The sequence below is a fragment of the Dunckerocampus dactyliophorus genome, chromosome 18 (assembly GCF_027744805.1).
Source record: "Dunckerocampus dactyliophorus isolate RoL2022-P2 chromosome 18, RoL_Ddac_1.1, whole genome shotgun sequence".
Lineage (NCBI taxonomy): Eukaryota > Metazoa > Chordata > Actinopteri > Syngnathiformes > Syngnathidae > Dunckerocampus > Dunckerocampus dactyliophorus.
The window spans coordinates 17,899,839-17,917,039 of record NC_072836.1 but is presented as its reverse complement, the minus strand read 5'-3'; the positions used below and the strand labels follow the sequence as shown (position 1 = coordinate 17,917,039).

The 17,201-nt window shown below is 42.7% G+C and overlaps 1 protein-coding gene across 1 annotated transcript; it reads right to left on the bottom strand.

Moving 5' to 3' along the window:
- Positions 1 to 17,009, bottom strand: LOC129171323 (trinucleotide repeat-containing gene 6B protein-like). Its single transcript, XM_054759863.1, has 21 exons — positions 16,694 to 17,009; positions 14,987 to 15,074; positions 14,810 to 14,831; positions 14,170 to 14,601; positions 11,420 to 14,083; positions 11,146 to 11,298; positions 10,479 to 10,663; positions 10,279 to 10,341; positions 9,872 to 10,030; positions 9,581 to 9,718; positions 9,135 to 9,314; positions 8,515 to 8,631; positions 6,405 to 6,597; positions 5,375 to 5,530; positions 5,045 to 5,119; positions 3,750 to 3,896; positions 3,161 to 3,253; positions 2,728 to 2,943; positions 2,572 to 2,642; positions 1,991 to 2,130; positions 1 to 1,071 (listed from the first exon to the last, which is right to left on the bottom strand). The coding sequence occupies exons 2-21, from the start codon at positions 15,041 to 15,043 to the stop codon at positions 513 to 515; spliced, it is 5,820 nt and encodes a 1,939-aa protein (XP_054615838.1). The 5' UTR covers positions 15,044 to 15,074; positions 16,694 to 17,009; the 3' UTR covers positions 1 to 512.
- Between the last annotated feature and the right edge of the window lie 192 nt (positions 17,010 to 17,201).

Genomic DNA, 17,201 nt, shown 5'->3' with positions numbered 1-17,201 from the left:
CCAGGTGCGTGAATACAAACTGCACTTCTCACATGTAGTAGTTTTAGGTTTTCTTATACAATGAAAGTAATGCTGTGTACAGTGCCCATCTGTCAAAAGGCTTGTCTGCTTTTGGTGTATGAATGTAAATCTGTGCAAAAGTCTATTTACTAAGCACATTGCAGTCTAGTCAAGTCTTTCAGACCCACTGACTTTTCATTCTCATTCAGGTTTCAAGTCTAAGCAGTTGAAATCTTCATCTGTGGAAAAAAAAGGCTGTATACATCTAACAGTCCCTGCGTTTAGTTATATAATAGCTTAAGTCTGGCCACAAGAATGTGTGTAAGCACGTCTCACATTTCTTCTTTACGCGTGAGCACAATGATATGCAAACAATGTTTATGTGTATGCACATGTGTGGAACATTAATATATGCATATCATGTAAATGTGTTGGTGTGCTATAGTGAGTACATCATGTATCCCAGTGTATGCAGTATCAGTGTGTCCACACCTACAAAAGGAGAAGGCTCTTTAGATGGAATCAGCGCCACCGCCCAGCAAATCACCTGGCAACAAAGCAGCAGGACTGTCCATTTGTTGCCTTTCCTCCATTTGTGGTGCCCCCCACAGGCTGCTGCCATGGTATCCTGCAGTCATGCCCCCCCAAAGTCCAGACCTCCCAGATTCTGCTCCCCCAACACTCCCTACTCCTCCTGCTCCATTAGTGCTCCACTGGGAAAAAATCCCCAGCCCGGGTCCTTGGGCTGAGGAGGCTTCTGAACAGCTACCTGTACCATCTAGACTCTGCCAGCCAGAGCCTGGGGGCATTACACCACTCTGACCCCCAGTCCCACTTTCCCCTCCTACACCACTATCTCCACCGGAAGTTGTGCTCACTACTGCCCCCTCACTTCTTGGAGAGCTAGCCCCACTTTGGGTCATAACGGTGCCTGTTCCAGATGAGCCAGCAGCTGCTGCCTTTCCTGTACCTGTCCCATCGGCACCCGCGGCCTGGCAATGTGCAAAATAGTGAGCAACTTCTTCCTCACTCAGGAACTCTGCCAAGATAGTGGTGTTGCCCAGTACACACCTTCAAAGAAAGAAGAAAGCCACAAGAAGCATGTTTAATGCTTGGTACAAAGCAAAATAAAGTTGCTACACAATTCATGACGATGATTCATCATGAATGACAAGGCCTTTTACTACGCCTAATCTTATAGCAACCATCAAATTTGTGATACAGTGATCCCTTACCTTTATCAAAGTTAACTGGTTCCAGACCCAAGCGTGATAAGTGAATTTCCAACGTTGGATTCCTTATTTATAAATGGAATATTTTTGAAGTTGAGAGCATATCTTCTAAATATAGTTTTTAACATTACTAAAGCCCTCTAGACATGAAATACCAGCCCTATTACACCTGTAGTACCCAATACAGTAGACATAAAAAAAGAAAATAAGCCATTTAAGACATAAATAAGACTTGTGCTGACAGGAAGTGACTTCGGGGGTTCAGAGTTCAATTTTAGCTTGGCGTGGGTTATGGCCGCAACAGTAACCCATGTTAGGGATTATTGTGCCTGTTGTGAGATAATTCAAACCTGTAATAAAAGCCTGTTGTTGCGGCGATCAAGTCTGGTGCTTGTGTGTCTCACCAAGCATTACAGTAACATTATTGACACCCAGTGACCAGTGTAGAATACTACATATCTTCACAGCGTTTTTGAAATGAGTCTTCTGAATGCCTTATACAGTATTTGTATTTTATGTTCATTTAGACATTAGGCTTGAAAATGCTTAATTTAGGCAAAAAATATGTAACATTTGCTTAAATATGTTTTTTTTTTTTTTTTTTAATAATAGCCATATTCAACCACAAAACAGCATGATTTTTTAAAATATATTTTTGAAAAACCGCAAAGCCATGAAATTCGATGTGCAAAGTGACAAGGGATTACTGTATATCTTTTTGGAATCAGGGATCGTGTCAGTGTTGTAGATGAACATACATGTGCAGTGCACTCTGGGCCTTGGCTGCCTCGTGACGACTACTGTAGCGAATCAGAGCTCTGCCCTGGGTAAGGCCAAGGTGGAAGGTTAACAGGGGACCATGCTGCATGCAGATAGTCTTAAGTGTAGAGCCATCAATCTACAGGGAAAGAAGAATATAGATATAGGTTAAGGTAATGTCAACTGTAAACTGGAACATGAGCACACAGTAAGACCAAATGTGATTTAGAACTTAAAAACATGACCATTCTTCATAAAGATATACAATTTAAGCTTTTTGGGGGATAGTGACATTATTACCATCTGTGAAAAATCCATATTTATTAATGGCTTAATCAACTGCACAATCCAATTCAAACTAGGTCAGCAATCATTGCGCCTGGTGTGATAGACAGAAGGAGAATGGAGATGAAGTGTAAAGCTTGCTACTGATAAATATGTCTGGGCAGCAGTTTGGTTTTATGCCTTCTACCAATTCTCTCATGAGGCTGAAAAAAGCCAAATACTATGTGTACACAGAATACTCTTATGTATCGCTCCTCATCATTCAGTCCATCCCTTATGTGTGCTCTCTCCTTACCTGAGGTGTCAGGTTGCTTAGCAGCAACCAGGAACTGGCTCTTGATGCCATACCATCGCTCCAAGCTGTGCCTACAAAAGGGAGGGCATAGAGGGAATGACATAGTTGAAGTGGCTTCCATGATACTGCACACAGGCCGGAGTCAAATTGCAGTACCTGGCCCAAATCTTGAGTCTTGATTCATACCACCCCCTCCCCATCCCCGGGCTATCCGTGGGCCTACACTTCCCCAAGGAGAAGGTGTGCCCTGTTTCTGATTGGTTAAGCCAGGAGGGGGGCGTGGCAGCTGTGAACTGTTGCGATTGGCCTTCCACGACTTGTTTTGTCCGATGGGCTCTGGGGGCCAACTGGGCTTGTATTCGGAGTACTTTCCTGGAGAGGAAATGGGTTGGTGGGGAAAAGAGGGGGAAATTAAGCTTTGATAAACAAACCACAGAAGTGCGAGCAAAGAAAGCCAAAGTACATCTAAATTCTTTGGCATCTTTTTAGTGCATAACTTGTGCAACAATATAGTACTGTGGAAACAATTTCACAGACAAAAAACATATTAAGTCCCTGAACCAATATTATGAAGAGCACACTGCTATACCTGTACTGTGTGCTTTGCTGAGTGGGCTGTCTGAGGCACTGTAGGGCCAGGCACCAGGTGAAGGCAGCGAGGTGTTGAGGGCAGGATTTGGCCCTGGTGGAAAAAACAAAAAAATTGCAGGATTATTTGAGGTACAGTCTAACTCTATATTGACTCTACTGTATGCAGATTATATGGGCCTTTCCAAAATGAAAGTTAAAAATACAATAACATTAAGATCAACTAAAGGTAATACTATAATTGAGTCACGTATAACAACTGTGACTGAAATCAAAGTGAATGCATCATCATGACAAACACATATTCGCTCCGTATACTGTACATACAAATTGCACCATTTTGTGCTGGGGAAAGATGAAAATATAGTTCTTACACAACGCTAACACTCTAGATTCTAGTGTAAAGCATCCATCTTATTAAGCAGTTAAAGGTGAAGACTTTCATCCACGCTTTAGTGACTAATGGCATTGAAAATGTAAGACATTCTAATCTACCCTTTTTCTTCATATAATTAAAAAATGAAGATATGTGGCATGCTTGGAAATAAGTCCACTGAGCTCTTATAATTACTAGGTACTTAGTCAAATACCTATGTTGTCTCGTAATAACTGATGATCAGAATCAGTAAGTGTCGGAGGTCCTGGGGAGCCAAGAACACTACTGGGGGTCATGTAAGGGTCAGATTCTGGATCTCCGCTATTCTGGATTCCGTTCCAGGGCACACCAGGCTGGAACTCTGTCATCAAAGAACAAAAACGTTAGACTATAATTTACAAATGAATAGAAACATCACGTTATATAGGCATAACTACTGGTTTCTACAGTGGTGAAGAGGTATATTAGTGTGCATTGTGTCGCTCAATAAATTGGAATATTTTGCAAAAAAGTAGAAAAAAAAATTGGCATACTAATCATTTATTGCAGTAGTTAATTTAAAATGCTTGCCAACTCTTTCATCTCAAATCAACATGCGTAAAGGTACTAAGCAATTTCAAAAAGAAGAATAAAGGAGAAATCTGAACTTCGGCATCTAGATCTTTAATATTATGGCTAAGCACAGATTAATAATAATAATAATAATAATAAAAAATCAAAATAAAGAAATTTTCAGAGATGTTTTGATATCTTATCTTTCACTGCTTCTCTTTTTCTCTATTATTTTATTGCATTGCTTCAGTGTGAATTTGAATAAACTCCAACGTTGTATTGTATTTTTCATTTGCAATGTTTTAATGGAAGCTTAGGTTAGCTTCAGTGTATATAGAGATTGTTTCACTGTGTGAAAATACAGACAGCCGTCAGATAAGTTAGTTGCATACGCAAGCATTTTCAGCAACTGTACAGCAGAGGGCGCTAAAGTCAAAGCAACTGTCTGACCCACAGACGGCTATTCTAAAATGGACTTCTTGTCAATTTCTGCGTCTGGTCACAGACCTGTCATCGTGTATAAACCGCACCCCGATTTTTTGCTTCTTACCAGTGGAAAAAAAGTGCGGTTTATACACGGTGTTTTACGGTATCTCCGAAAATGTAAATAACTGTGAAAAAGTTCAATATTGTAAACTACTGGTGTTGCACTCGAATCAGCAAATTTTTACGCTGGACTTTTAAGTGTGATTCTTCTGGGATGATTGTGCCATCACTTGTATACTGCAATGTTACGGCAATTTCTCTGACTTTGTGGATTATTTCCACTCTTATTTTGAGTATCAGGCAAGGTGGCAGCTGGCAGCAATTACTTGTAAGAGGAAAGATCACATTAATGAAATGACATGTTTTTACTATGCGTGCAAACGTAGTGGCGAGAAGGATTGATTGTATTACACTGAACTGAAATAAATTCCTAATCTATTGTAGGGAGATAAGAAGTTGCGAAACAATCACCTGGTGGCCAGCTGGATGTGGCGGGTTTGCTCCCCAATTTACTCCCAGGGGTGCGCTGCCAGTTTTCTGTGGAGCCTTAAGGGAAAAACTGAAACATCACAACCCAGAACCTCATACTGGAAATAAAGTGACCCTCCACTCACCTTTACAGCACTAAAGGGCCTTGGAAATAGTAAGCCAAAAGATAAACATGTGCAAATACTGTGGATTCACATAATTGTGATTCAAAACACGGTTCATTATGATGCATTGTCAATGAGGGTGAGTTAAAGACCAGATTGAGCATTGGGAGGTGGCAGAAATTCGGTGGCAAACCATCTGGTGACCTACCATTCTTAAGAAGGCTCGAGTCGGGGGGAGATGGAGCTGGGGAATGTCCCTCCATCATCCATTTGAAGCGGGACTGCTGTCCTCCGATGTCCTTCATGCCCCCCATCATGGGATTTCCAAGTTCCAATCCTGACAAGTTACCGCCAGGGGTTAACCCTGACAAGATGGATCATTCAGACAACAGTGTTCAGGTCAATAAAGACTGTCAAGATCATGTCAAGCCACATCTGCTATTACGGCAGATGGAGCCACAATAGCGTCCCCACAGAGTCACACAGAGTCTGCCGCTCTTTAATACCTTTGTTCTGACCTGAACACATCAACAGCAGTGCAATTCCAACATGATATATGTATCGCCAACTGACAAACACGTTTCTAGTCCGCTTGTCCTGGGAAAGGTACTTCCTCATTGCCACTAGACGACCATGAGATGCATTCATGACACTCCGAAAATCACAACAACCTCTTTATTATGCATGTATGTGTGGTCTAAATAAACAAAGAAAAACAGTAAGTGGATATTCTTATCGCTCGCCAACGTAACTCTTACTGCGGAAGTACAATTTGCTGCATTTAAGTGTGCTGGAAAATCCCAGAAAATACACTCAAAATGTGTGAATTCAACTTAAGTTACGTGGTGTCTTTGAACGCAACCCTTCCTGGCTCACAATCACGTGATTAAGTGTGACTCTGCTACTGTTAAAAGAGACTAGCGTGAGGCAAATACATTTTCAGACATGTGTGGTATAGTTTAGCTTGATTTAAACTTTCGGTTCATTTGGAACGCTTAATAAATACAAATACATATAATGGCGTCCTGTCATTTAATCTTTCTCTCCATCAAATCAGCAAAAATGGGCAAATTTCAGACATAGTGGCAAATGATTAATCATGATTAATTAGAAAACTGATTAATTTGATCAAATTTGACAGCCCTAATAAATAGACATCAGCAGATTATACATTTAATAATTACAACATGTAACCACAGCTAATATTTTATTTTAATATGTTTGCCTTCTGTACTCACCAGAGTACATCCCTTGCATTTTAGAATGAAGGTCTGATACGGGGCCACCCACTCCAGGAAGTGGAAAGGAGTCAACCATTGGTTGGTTAGCTAGACTTCCGCCACGGTGAGAGGGAGACAATTTTGAGCTCCCTCCTGCTGCTCCACCATGTTGATGTCTTTGCTGCTGCAGAATAGCCACAATCCTTGCCAGCTAACAAACAAAGAAATCAGAGTCAGAATGAATTGGATGTTTAGTAATCATAGTCTTGATTAGAAAAGCTGCATACATGGGCGTCTCTTTGATGTTCCCTCATTACGAATGCATTCCCATAAATTATTAATACTTTACAAAAATTTGTGGTTCGAACATCACTTCCTTACTCTATGGCGGCGTTTCAAAAATAAATTAATGAATAAATGGTTGCTGTTTCATGGTTGAGTATGGCTTATTGTTAGTAAAAAAAAAAATAATAATTAAAAAAAAAACATATTTAAGCAAATGTTACTTATTCCTGACCTAAATTACACACTTTCTAGTATAGAAATGTTCTAAATGAACTCAAATGCAAATACAGTCTGAGGCAGTGGTTCCCAAACTTTTTACAGTGGTGTACCCCTTCAGACATTTGACCTGAAGCCATGTACCCCCTACTCCTGAACACTTAAAAAAAACACATCTTTTGATATTAACTTGAAATATTGAACACAATTAATTGGTATTAATTATAGAATTTCTAATCATTCAACACATCTTTTATAGATATTGAACACAGTTAATTTTAAAGTAATTCTGGGTCAAAATGCGTATTTTGCATGGTTACATTTTGATAACGTTTCACATGAGCACTGATAATCATCCTACATATCCTTTATTCCAGTTTGATGTTGGCATTCATCTGTTTGAAAGGCTTGAATTTGAGCATCATTTCTTTTGTCCGCTGACGATGGCTACGGTTTAAATCTGCATAATAATAATTTATTACCAAATTGAAGGGCAAAGTTTAACAATCACGATAAAGCAGTATCTGAAGTACAAAAATACAACCAACGATAAAGCCTCACTTGCAGTGCCAGGTTTTCACCGTGCGGGGATTGGAACGCCAATACAAATAAAATATTTGAGATTAAACACTATTAATGCACAAAATAATCATCAAACTTACTCATTTGTTCATACGATGCACAAAGTGCAATGAACAACATCGTGTGCTGTCTCCTTCCTGCTCCATTCACTGTCGCGCCATGAGGCGTTCAGGTGCACTCGTATTTGAGAGTGTTAGGCGCTAGTTGTTTTTAATTTTTATTCACGTACCCCACTTTGGGAACCTAGGGTCTCTGGCAATATAAGACGTTGATGAACTGTAGTTTACACTGGCCACTAGGTGCCACTAGTAACACACACCAGACTTGATCGGCAACGACAGGCTTTTATTATTGTATACTTATTTATCCCACAACAGGCAGCATAATAACATCATAAGAATAGTCATCATCAGAATAATAAAATTAACTACTGTTGTGGCCGTACTCCAGCTGAATCCCTGACGCCACTTCCTGTCAAAAGCGAAATTAGACTTCATACAAAGGCTCAGTGGAGAAATCAAAATGGGCTGCATGCTTGGTCCAAGTTGCTCAAACGCTGCAACCATCATCAAGGATAAAAAGGGTGTCCTACTATAAAACGGACACTGATAATTAAGCGTGTATTGGTCTCGTTACTGAGACTTCCTCCACCCAGTAAGCCTGTCACTTCTTCCCTTGCAACGCCCTTTCCGGAGTTGTTCTGCCTTTTTTTTTTATTACAGTTTCATTTAACTCTTGGATTTAATGTTTCTATTACTGTGTGTTTTATGTCCTTCGTGTGTTCTGTGTACAGTGTGAGTGACTTAGGTGTTAATTTAGGTATCAGTTCCAACTTACACTAAAACCCAAGTTACATCACAGTTGCAGGAATGGAACTCATTCGTATGTAATTAAATTAAAAAGATCTTAATAATTACAACCGATTTCAAAATACAGTATTGTGTGTAGACATCGCCAATGATAATTGTCTGTGTTGTGATTGAGACAGTGTTGCTGCAGGTCAATGATTATATAACATAACAGTGAGTTATGCTCTAATGATTACCTGCTGTGGGTCTGGCTGTTGTCTTAGTGGCTGTGGCTGGGGGAACTTCCGCTGGTTTTGCAGGAGATGCTGTTGCTGTTGCTGCTGCTGCTGTTGTTGTAGCAAGAGCTGACAAGCCTGTGCATTTACAAACAGGAAAAAAGAACAATATCTTTGCTGATGCTCACTTGTCGTTAGGTAGGTAGGAATATGTCACGTGACTGTGAAATAGAACCTAATTTTCTTACAGCTTTTATTGACAACCTTCATATGGCGCTCATCTCCAATATTAAAGTTAGGGAATACTGTTTCCACAATGTTACACACCTAAACAATAACAATATTAATGTGGTGATCTACGGAAACTTTGCTGCCATGAATTTCAAGATGGCTTAACAGGAGGATGGCTGTCAAGTAATTGAAAGATTTCTTTGCCCCAATTTCCTAATTAGCTGGTAAGAAGTTTGCATGACATCTTCTACAATCAATGCAATCAAAGAGTATACAGCATGTATAAGTCCATCCAAGACAGTCCATGCATCCAGTCTGTGAATTGACAGTCTCATACGAGGGGTCCTTTTTCTAAATTTAGATTTACAAATGAGTCACAACACTTCCAAATCTGATATTTAGGCACGTACCAGATGGAACTGCTGCACGTGGGGATAGAGGTTACTGAGCACTGCTAATTGTTGCGGGGAAATCTGAGAGAACACTCCTCCACCAACACCCCCGGCCCCTCCGACGGAAGCAAGACCTCCTACTCCTCCAACCATGCTGCCACCAGGAGACGGCATCTGCTTCAGCATTGGACCCGGCACCTGAATGTGACAACAAAAGACACAAGAGAGTTTGAGAAATCACATGGCTTCTTTTAAATGTGGGAGAAAATGTTTGTTGTGTACTCTTTCAACTTTAAAAGCCATGAAGAAAAAAGACAAGAAAAATTAATTTAAAAAAAACCCTGTGTCAACTGCTAGGGCCGTAAGATGGTCAGGCACCGTTTTCCTCATTCAATCATTCATTCATACATACAGTACATATACACGCACAGTATACTATACATATATTATTAGACATGTAGAACCTGAGCAGACAGGAATGGATGAGGCACTTGAGCACGTAGCCCCTGAGAGGGGTTCAGAGGATGCACGCTAGGCTGGTGTATCCCTCGAGGCTGAGGCATCCCTCCACCACTGCTAACATACATTCCATGGCTACCCATCTGAGGGCAAGGTAGAATGGAAACCGTGTATTAATAGTCATGGTTTTATGGTCCAATTTGCATGTCATTATTGTAAAATCTTCACTGAATGACCCAACCATCACTTTTAACAACATTTAGTAGTAGGAAAGAAGTACAGGATAGGAAACACACCTTTTCACCATAGGCGCTCATGTCAACAGGACTCAAGTCTTTGGAATTCGGCATACGGTAACCTCCTCCGCCTCTTCCTCCTCTCCTCATCTCCCCATTATAGTCAGCCATGCCTCTCTTGTCGCCTTCCATCTTCTTATCCAAGCTCGGGTCATCACCCTAACGATGAGCAAAGCAAGAATGAGGAGAAATCTACTTGAGATTGGGTCACATTTGTAACTCCAGTACACCGTATAAACCTACTATAGTAGTTTATGCATCACTTATAGTGACTGTCAGTGAAATGAGATGAAATAAACATTAAATATGCTTTGCCATAAGCATAAATGACATCACTCATCAGTGAAGAATGAATAAAATATACTTCAAATATATTGATTGCTGATTTTTAACAATAAAAACATTACCAGAAGACCAATGTTTGAAAACTGCCGTGACATTGGGTTCATCCAGCTGTCTCCAGTTCCCCCCTTTGGGAAGAAATGTAAACATTACTTTCAGAATGATAGTCATTAATATTTCAATGCCTGCTAAACAAAATAGGTGGTGTGCCATAAACTACTAATGGTCAAATTATCGGGCCGTTTTATTATTTTATTTTACTAACCTTTATGTTGCCTCTCCTTCCTCCATGACTCCAGCCTCCAGAGTTGAAGGAGGAACTACTTCCTTGGGAGCCAGTGCTATTCCAGACCCCAGGCCCGCTATCATCCTCCTCTTCCCAGCTGGGATGGCGGGAGGCTGCCATTGAGCCCTCTCCCTTTCCACCCCAGGTTTCCATTGACTTGGTGCCTTCAATACAAGTAATGTACAATGTTAAACATGTTACTGTGTGTAATAAATCATGTGCCTATTGCATAGCAGCATACTAACATAATTAAAAGGACTGAGGACAATACTACCATGCCTAATATTAGCAGACTGAGTGCCATGGCTCACCAATGTAGGTGTGTAAGGTTGAAAGTTGTCATCAATGAAACATTGCAGACACAACTGACATCTAAATAAATATTTCCAAATGTTCACGATGGAATGTTATTGAATATTTTTCTAAAGAAATCCTCCATTATACAATTTTTACACAAAAAAATGTGGTGGTGTAAAAAACAGCAGCTGATGACCATGAATACATTTTGGGAACGTTACACTGCTTATCGAATTGGGTAAAAGCATATTTTACAAAATGACTGTTCTTCCAACATCTATAAAACGCTTTTTGTAACGATGAAGATAAAAAAACTCTAGCAATGATAATCAGAAGCCACAACATTTACCTGAATTACCAGGGTTGGGGGACAGGTTCCCCCAGCCAGACCTTTTGCCAGGATCCTCTGCGTCTCCCCATCCTGCAGCTGTATCTGATGCTTGGTTCCAAGCAGCTGTGCCATTATCAACAGATGGGGTGCCCCCTCCCCACATGCCTGGACCTGTGGATTTATGGAAATGAACATTCCAAGTTCACAATTAACAAGTTTAATACAAAAGCATAGAGAGAGGGATGCCATTCAGAGTAAAATAAAAGTATTTAATGGTACAACTAATGCTTACCAACTGCTGCATTTCCAGAGTTAACGTCCCTGTGTTGAAAACCCTGCTGTCGTCGAGGTGCCTGCTGCAGTGTTGGGGCCTGCTGACTGTGGCTTTCACTAGGTGAAGCACTATTTTTGTCCCACAAGTTCACATTTTTGCCACTATAGTGGGTAGGATCTCCCCAGGCTGAAGTTCCATCGTCAATTTCCATTTTGCGACTGACTGGCTGAGGAGTGGGCTCATCCCAGCCACTGGGTTCTACAGAGTCATCCCCAGAAATCTGTGGTATCGGGCCAGAGATCCAGCCTGGACTTTGGTTTTGATTCTTGGATGGTGGACCACCTCCTACAACATTAGTCCGGCTTTCCCAGCCTCCTTGGGCATTTCCCCCGGGTGGGTGATGGCCCTGTGATTGGTGCTGCTGATTTGGGGTTTTCATTGTGGCCACTTGGCTGTTTGGTGTCTGTGCTGCTGTGTGCTTGGAACTCCCCCAGTCCTGGTGGGACTTAGATGAGTCTCCCCCTCCCCAACCTCCCCGTTGAGATCCGCCTTCATCCAGGTTACTCCAAGAAGATCTGTTATCAGATCTGTTTCGCCCATCTCCCCACCCACCGCCTGGTTTGCAATCGTTCTGGACCCAGTCTCCTTCCCAACCACCAACCGTTCCTCTTTCGGCTCCCTTCCAGCCACCCGTCCCTTTATCTTCTGGACCGACTGTCCACCCACTGCTATGCTCCGCATTATCCCTCCAGTTCCCTCCTCTATGGTCCCCCCAGCATCGTTCTTCAGTCCATCCTTTGCCCTGATTCTCAGGTGGAACATCACCCCAGCCACGAGCTGCCTTTCCTTTAGTGCCCTCCATAGCAGGCAATCCTGGCTTCTGTATAATGCCATCAGACATGGGAGAAGTACAAGTGACGTGCGTAGAACCACCATCCCATGACTCCCTCGCTGAAGCAGAGACAGAGTTCATGCTGTCAGTGTGGCTGCTGGCAGACTGATCATTAGTAATTACCCTGGAATTAGACATGTACCCAGAACTGCGACTATTGGTGTTCATTGTTCCTGATGAGAATGTGGAAGATGAAGTTTTGTCATTTCTGCTTCCTACTCCTGGGGTCTTATCCAGATCCCAGGCCACATTCTGACGAATCTGTGTCTGTCCCCATCCCGTGTTAGACAGAACCCTGGGATCCAGGTCAGATCGATTGAGCATGCCAAGTAAGGCCACTTCAGCATTGGAGGTCTGTTGGGAGTGGTGGAGCACAGACTGGGCCCCATCCTTTTTGCCCTGCGCACTACCACTCCCTTCTCCACCACTTTCAGCTCCATCGCCATTCGAGGAGGCTGGTCCGTCAGGGCCTTTTTCTTGTTGTTCTACTCCATCACCACTTTCTATCGCTTTCTGATTGTCCCAAGCATTTTCCATAGTTGCAAACTTTGGTGAAGCAGAGTCTGACAAAGCACTGCCTCTGCCACCTTCACTGGCTCCACTACTACTGCTGTCACCTCCTCCTTTTCCACTTGCTATTGCTAAGTTACTTGAACTTACACATTCGGCTATGTCACCACACTCTGTTTCTGAACTCCTGTCTTCCCAACCTCCCTGAGATACCGTTTGGGTATTTGAGCCAATATCACCCCTTCCTCTTCCACACCCTGTATTGTCACCCTGGTTACCAAAGCCCCACAGATTCCCTTCCTGCCCGTGGGCTTGAGTCTCTCCTCCACCCCACTGATCTTCCTGTGAAGCACCTGTTCTGTGGGTAGAGGGCGCCGCAGGTAAAGATCTCCATGAGGAAGAGGCACCGGAGGAAGACAAAGAGCCAGCGTTATTCCCATTCCCTTCTCCTTTGACGTCAGACTCTGCATCCCTCTCGTCGACATCTTTTTTTGGTCCCGGTCCCGCTTCCTGTGATCCTCCACCTGAACTTAGCTCTTGGCTTGGGTTTTCCAAGGACTCCTGCAGTTCTCGAGTCACCTCTACTTCTGCTGTCTCTGTGAGCTCAAGAGCGAGAGAAGTGGTGCTGATGGGAAATGAGGACAAGTGTAGAGGACGGCTGCAAGTTGCCGAAGTCGATGCCTCCCTCTGTACCAGTGCTGGCCAGGCAGAGGGGTTCACATTAGGGTTTAAAATGGCACCAGGGAGACTGCTGTTGCTATCCACAGGACTCTCTTGAGCCCCAGGAAGCAGATTGGAGACTTTGGAATTACAAAATGCTGCTGATCCAAACCCTGCCTCCACCTGAGAGGTGGTGGGAGAGCTCCATATACCACCTCCTGTCGGAACACATTCATTTTGTGATGAAGAGGAGGAAGGAGGAGAAGAACAAGGTTGGGAGGGACTGTCCACTTTCCCTGCTCCTCCTCTCTGCTGGATGTTTCTTTCACTACATGAGGCACTACTGTTTTTGTTACCAGGGCGGTCTTGCTCCTGCGTCCCTCCTTCGGATCCATCAGAACTCAATTTGGCTGAGCCTTGGATGCTAGGCCAGTTGTCCAGATCAGTCTCGTCCACAATGATCTTGTCACAACCCTGAGAGGAGGGCAGGCTGACAGATCCTGCCCCCCATGTGGAATTTGCATAAGCTGAAGTGGTAGTCGATGAAGAAGACAACAGGCCAGTCACACATGAAGATGAAGTGTTGGTTGGTGAAGGAGAGGATGAACCCAGGTTTGAATCTAGAAAAAAGAAAAGAAGACAAATATGAAATGGATTAGCAGACATCAGTAGTACAAGCAAAGCAAATGTTTGCTGTTGAACATACCCGTGTCTGCGTTTGCATTGGCGTTTTCTGCATCTTGGCCGGAAAGAGGCGGAGCGGCTCCCCAGCCACTCCCGACCCTGGCCCCACCAGTGCTATCGTCTCCCCCACCTCCTCCAAGCAGCATGGAGGACAGTGGTGGCTGCCCCCTCTTCAGTAGCACTTTATGGTCCTGCTGGCAGCGAAATCTGGGTGGAACCTCTCTGGACATGTATCGCGGCTGCTGGGCGGTTTGGTTTCCAGAAGGGGAGGAGGGCTGTCCGTTGGCCACAGCAGTCCGCTGCTTTGCATTGTTCCCGCCACCAGGAGGAACAGGTGCAGAAAGCCCAGTGGCACCAGGACTAGGGGATGATGGGGCACTGGGGCCAGGGTTGGGGGAGACTGAGGCTGGGGTGGTGAGTTGCTGTGAACCAGAGGGCTTGGATGATTCTGGCACTGGAAAATTAAGGGGCATCAATTATTCAAGAGCAACAAATATAACCCATATCAGTGAGATTCTTCATTTAATTAGTCCATTATTTTTTTTTACATTTACATTTACACTGATTAGAATTCTTCAAGGGGAACTCCCATTTTAACTCTGCTGCATCTGCCCCATTATGGACATGGAATAATGACAAATGACCAAAAAGGTTATATTTACCGTTGATTTTCTGCTCTGCCACCTAAAATACAGAGAGCAAATGGGTCAGCTATAAAGCAGAAGGTGCAAAGGTCGAAACGATCGAGCGTTTTTGGCTCAAAAATCGCACTCGTGAGCATCTGCAAATGATTTCTGCATTAGACATGTTACTGTTCACGTTATCACATCTGTGCTGACCTTCTGAGAGGTTTCTTTTTTCTTCTTATCGTCTTTCTTCTTTTTTTTGTCTTCCATTAACTGCTGTTCCCTTTCCTGATTCTCCTGTCTGTGAAGGAAACATGTGACATACAAATTGAATAACTCATTGTACCGTAGTAGTAAATATTGGTGCATGTTTGGTAAAAAACAAAAAAGATTTTCTTATTTGTGGAAAGACCTGCCCATTTCTGCTTTTTCTCTCCAAAAAGAGGCTGTTTTGTTTGCAGAAAACCCATCTAATTCACCCCCAGCTGACAATAATACAGCTTAGAGCACAGCATAGATGTACGACGTAACAAAGTGATGTAAAGTGTAAGACGGCGGCGCCCTGTGTGGCTGTGGAGAGTCAAAACTTGCAGCGAGTTGGTTATTAAACCAAAAAACCCGAGCAAAAATGGGGAAAGACAGCAAAATGTAAAGAGAAGAAGCTGAAATGTTGACATTAATAATGAATAATAAAGCAAAGCTATAGCTTTAAATATATACCGTATATAATTTTTAGCCTTTTTACAAAATAAAAAAAATACATAAAAATTACAAAGTGGCCCCCTGCATCCTTTGATTTTCAGTGTGCAGTCCTCGGTGGAAAAAGTTTGGGCACCCCTGGTTTAGAAGGAGATGGAGAACGCGGCACAGCAGACGGAAGCGCAGTTAAAGGCTACAACGTGGACCCGTTTACATCTGTTCTCCTATTGATCATCTTTCATTATCATTCATTGGTGGTGAGTATCTACAGCTGTGTACGTTCTATCATGTAAAATGCCTTTAATAAGTGTGTGAGGCATATAAAAAATGGATTATATTTCTATGGAGTTGGCTTCCTTCAGTGCAATGGCAATTAAAAAGACACCGTGTTATTGGAGCTCTAACTAATCAATGCATAACACTTTTACTGCAAATGTTGATCCAAAAATCGAAGGACAACATTCACGTCAGGTTACCAGTAAGGTTTGGAGGGGGAGGTGAGAATCTAATGTGTACCAAATAAAATATTTGTTCCTAACAAACATGTGATGCAAATGTGTGACAGGTATTCAGGAATTGTACATGTTCACGCTTATAATGCAAGAGACAAAAAACCGGGTCGTTTTAAATACTGCATTAACATAACCTGCCATGTGCTATTATCACTTCCACACCTGTATCTCACCTAACGTTAACGAAACAGCTGTCATGCCTTCTGGGAATCCATACGTGATTATAGTCATATAACAAACACCCAACCCGCATCCAACATCAAAATAAGCTAAGGACATTAGCCCGACAGCTGAAGCTAGCCGACCAAAGAGCTTGTGCTGCTCCGATGCAATGACCGGAAGAACCGGGGGTGGAGAGGGGGTCATGACCGTCAGACAGCAAGGTGCCTGCCGCTCAACACTCGACAGATCCAGCCTGCACGTCAAGTCCGTAAACCCGTTACTCACAAACAGTACACCCATTTTACGTAGCTTATACGTAAAATACACATAATGCACACTAACTACAAACAAAATGTAAACCATCCCTATGTGCACATATGTCAATAACTTATCTATATTTACGATACACTAATGTGACGTCCCCCAGTGTTGCAACGCATTTGCAGCTATTCTGACAGAGCCAAATTGTTTGTGACTGGCGTACCCGCGACAACGAGCACAAAAACGTTGAAACCTAGCGATTATATTCATACAAACATGGACTTACCTCGGGAATCACATCGGAAATAAAGTGCGTCTGTGCAAAAAAAAAAAAACTGCTCGCAGACCTTCGGCTAGCAAGGTAGCTAGCTTAGCGAGCTTGTTCTTCGAGGCTTTCAAGGCTAAGTTGGATAAGAAATGACATCACTGAAACGTTAATGTTAAGAGAATTGCTGAAAGTCTGCTATCCTTTTGCACTCGACTGCGGTTTTCAGGCTGTAAACAAGACACAGACAACCCCTAGGTGACTGACAGACGCTGTATGATCTGTTAGTTTACTATCGGCCATTTTGCTTCTGTGTGGAGGTTTAGCCAACCAGCATAACATTTCACTCAGCTGCTTGTTGATCACAGAGGGGAGGAGGAGCATGTTGTAGTACTGGCGCCGTCCACCAGGGGCGATGTCTAAATAACACATGGAAACAAAGTGGCTATACGTCTTACAGCCGGTATTTACAGTATGTACAGGTTTTTCATAGAGCCTATTTTCTGACAAAATGTGGATGTCTTTGCAA

What these genes read in the sequence shown, in the direction of transcription:
- LOC129171323 (XM_054759863.1), bottom strand. Translation starts at nt 15,043, where the DNA reads ATGGAAGACAAAAAAAAGAAGAAAGACGATAAGAAGAAAAAAGAAACC. An exon ending in CTCTGGAAATGCAGCAGTTG is followed by an intron (nt 11,299 to 11,419) that starts GTAAGCATTAGT and finishes ATAAATCCACAG; the next exon opens with GTCCAGGCATGTGGGGAGGG. An exon ending in AACAGCCAGACCCACAGCAG is followed by an intron (nt 6,598 to 8,514) that starts GTAATCATTAGA and finishes TTTGTTTGTTAG; the next exon opens with CTGGCAAGGATTGTGGCTAT.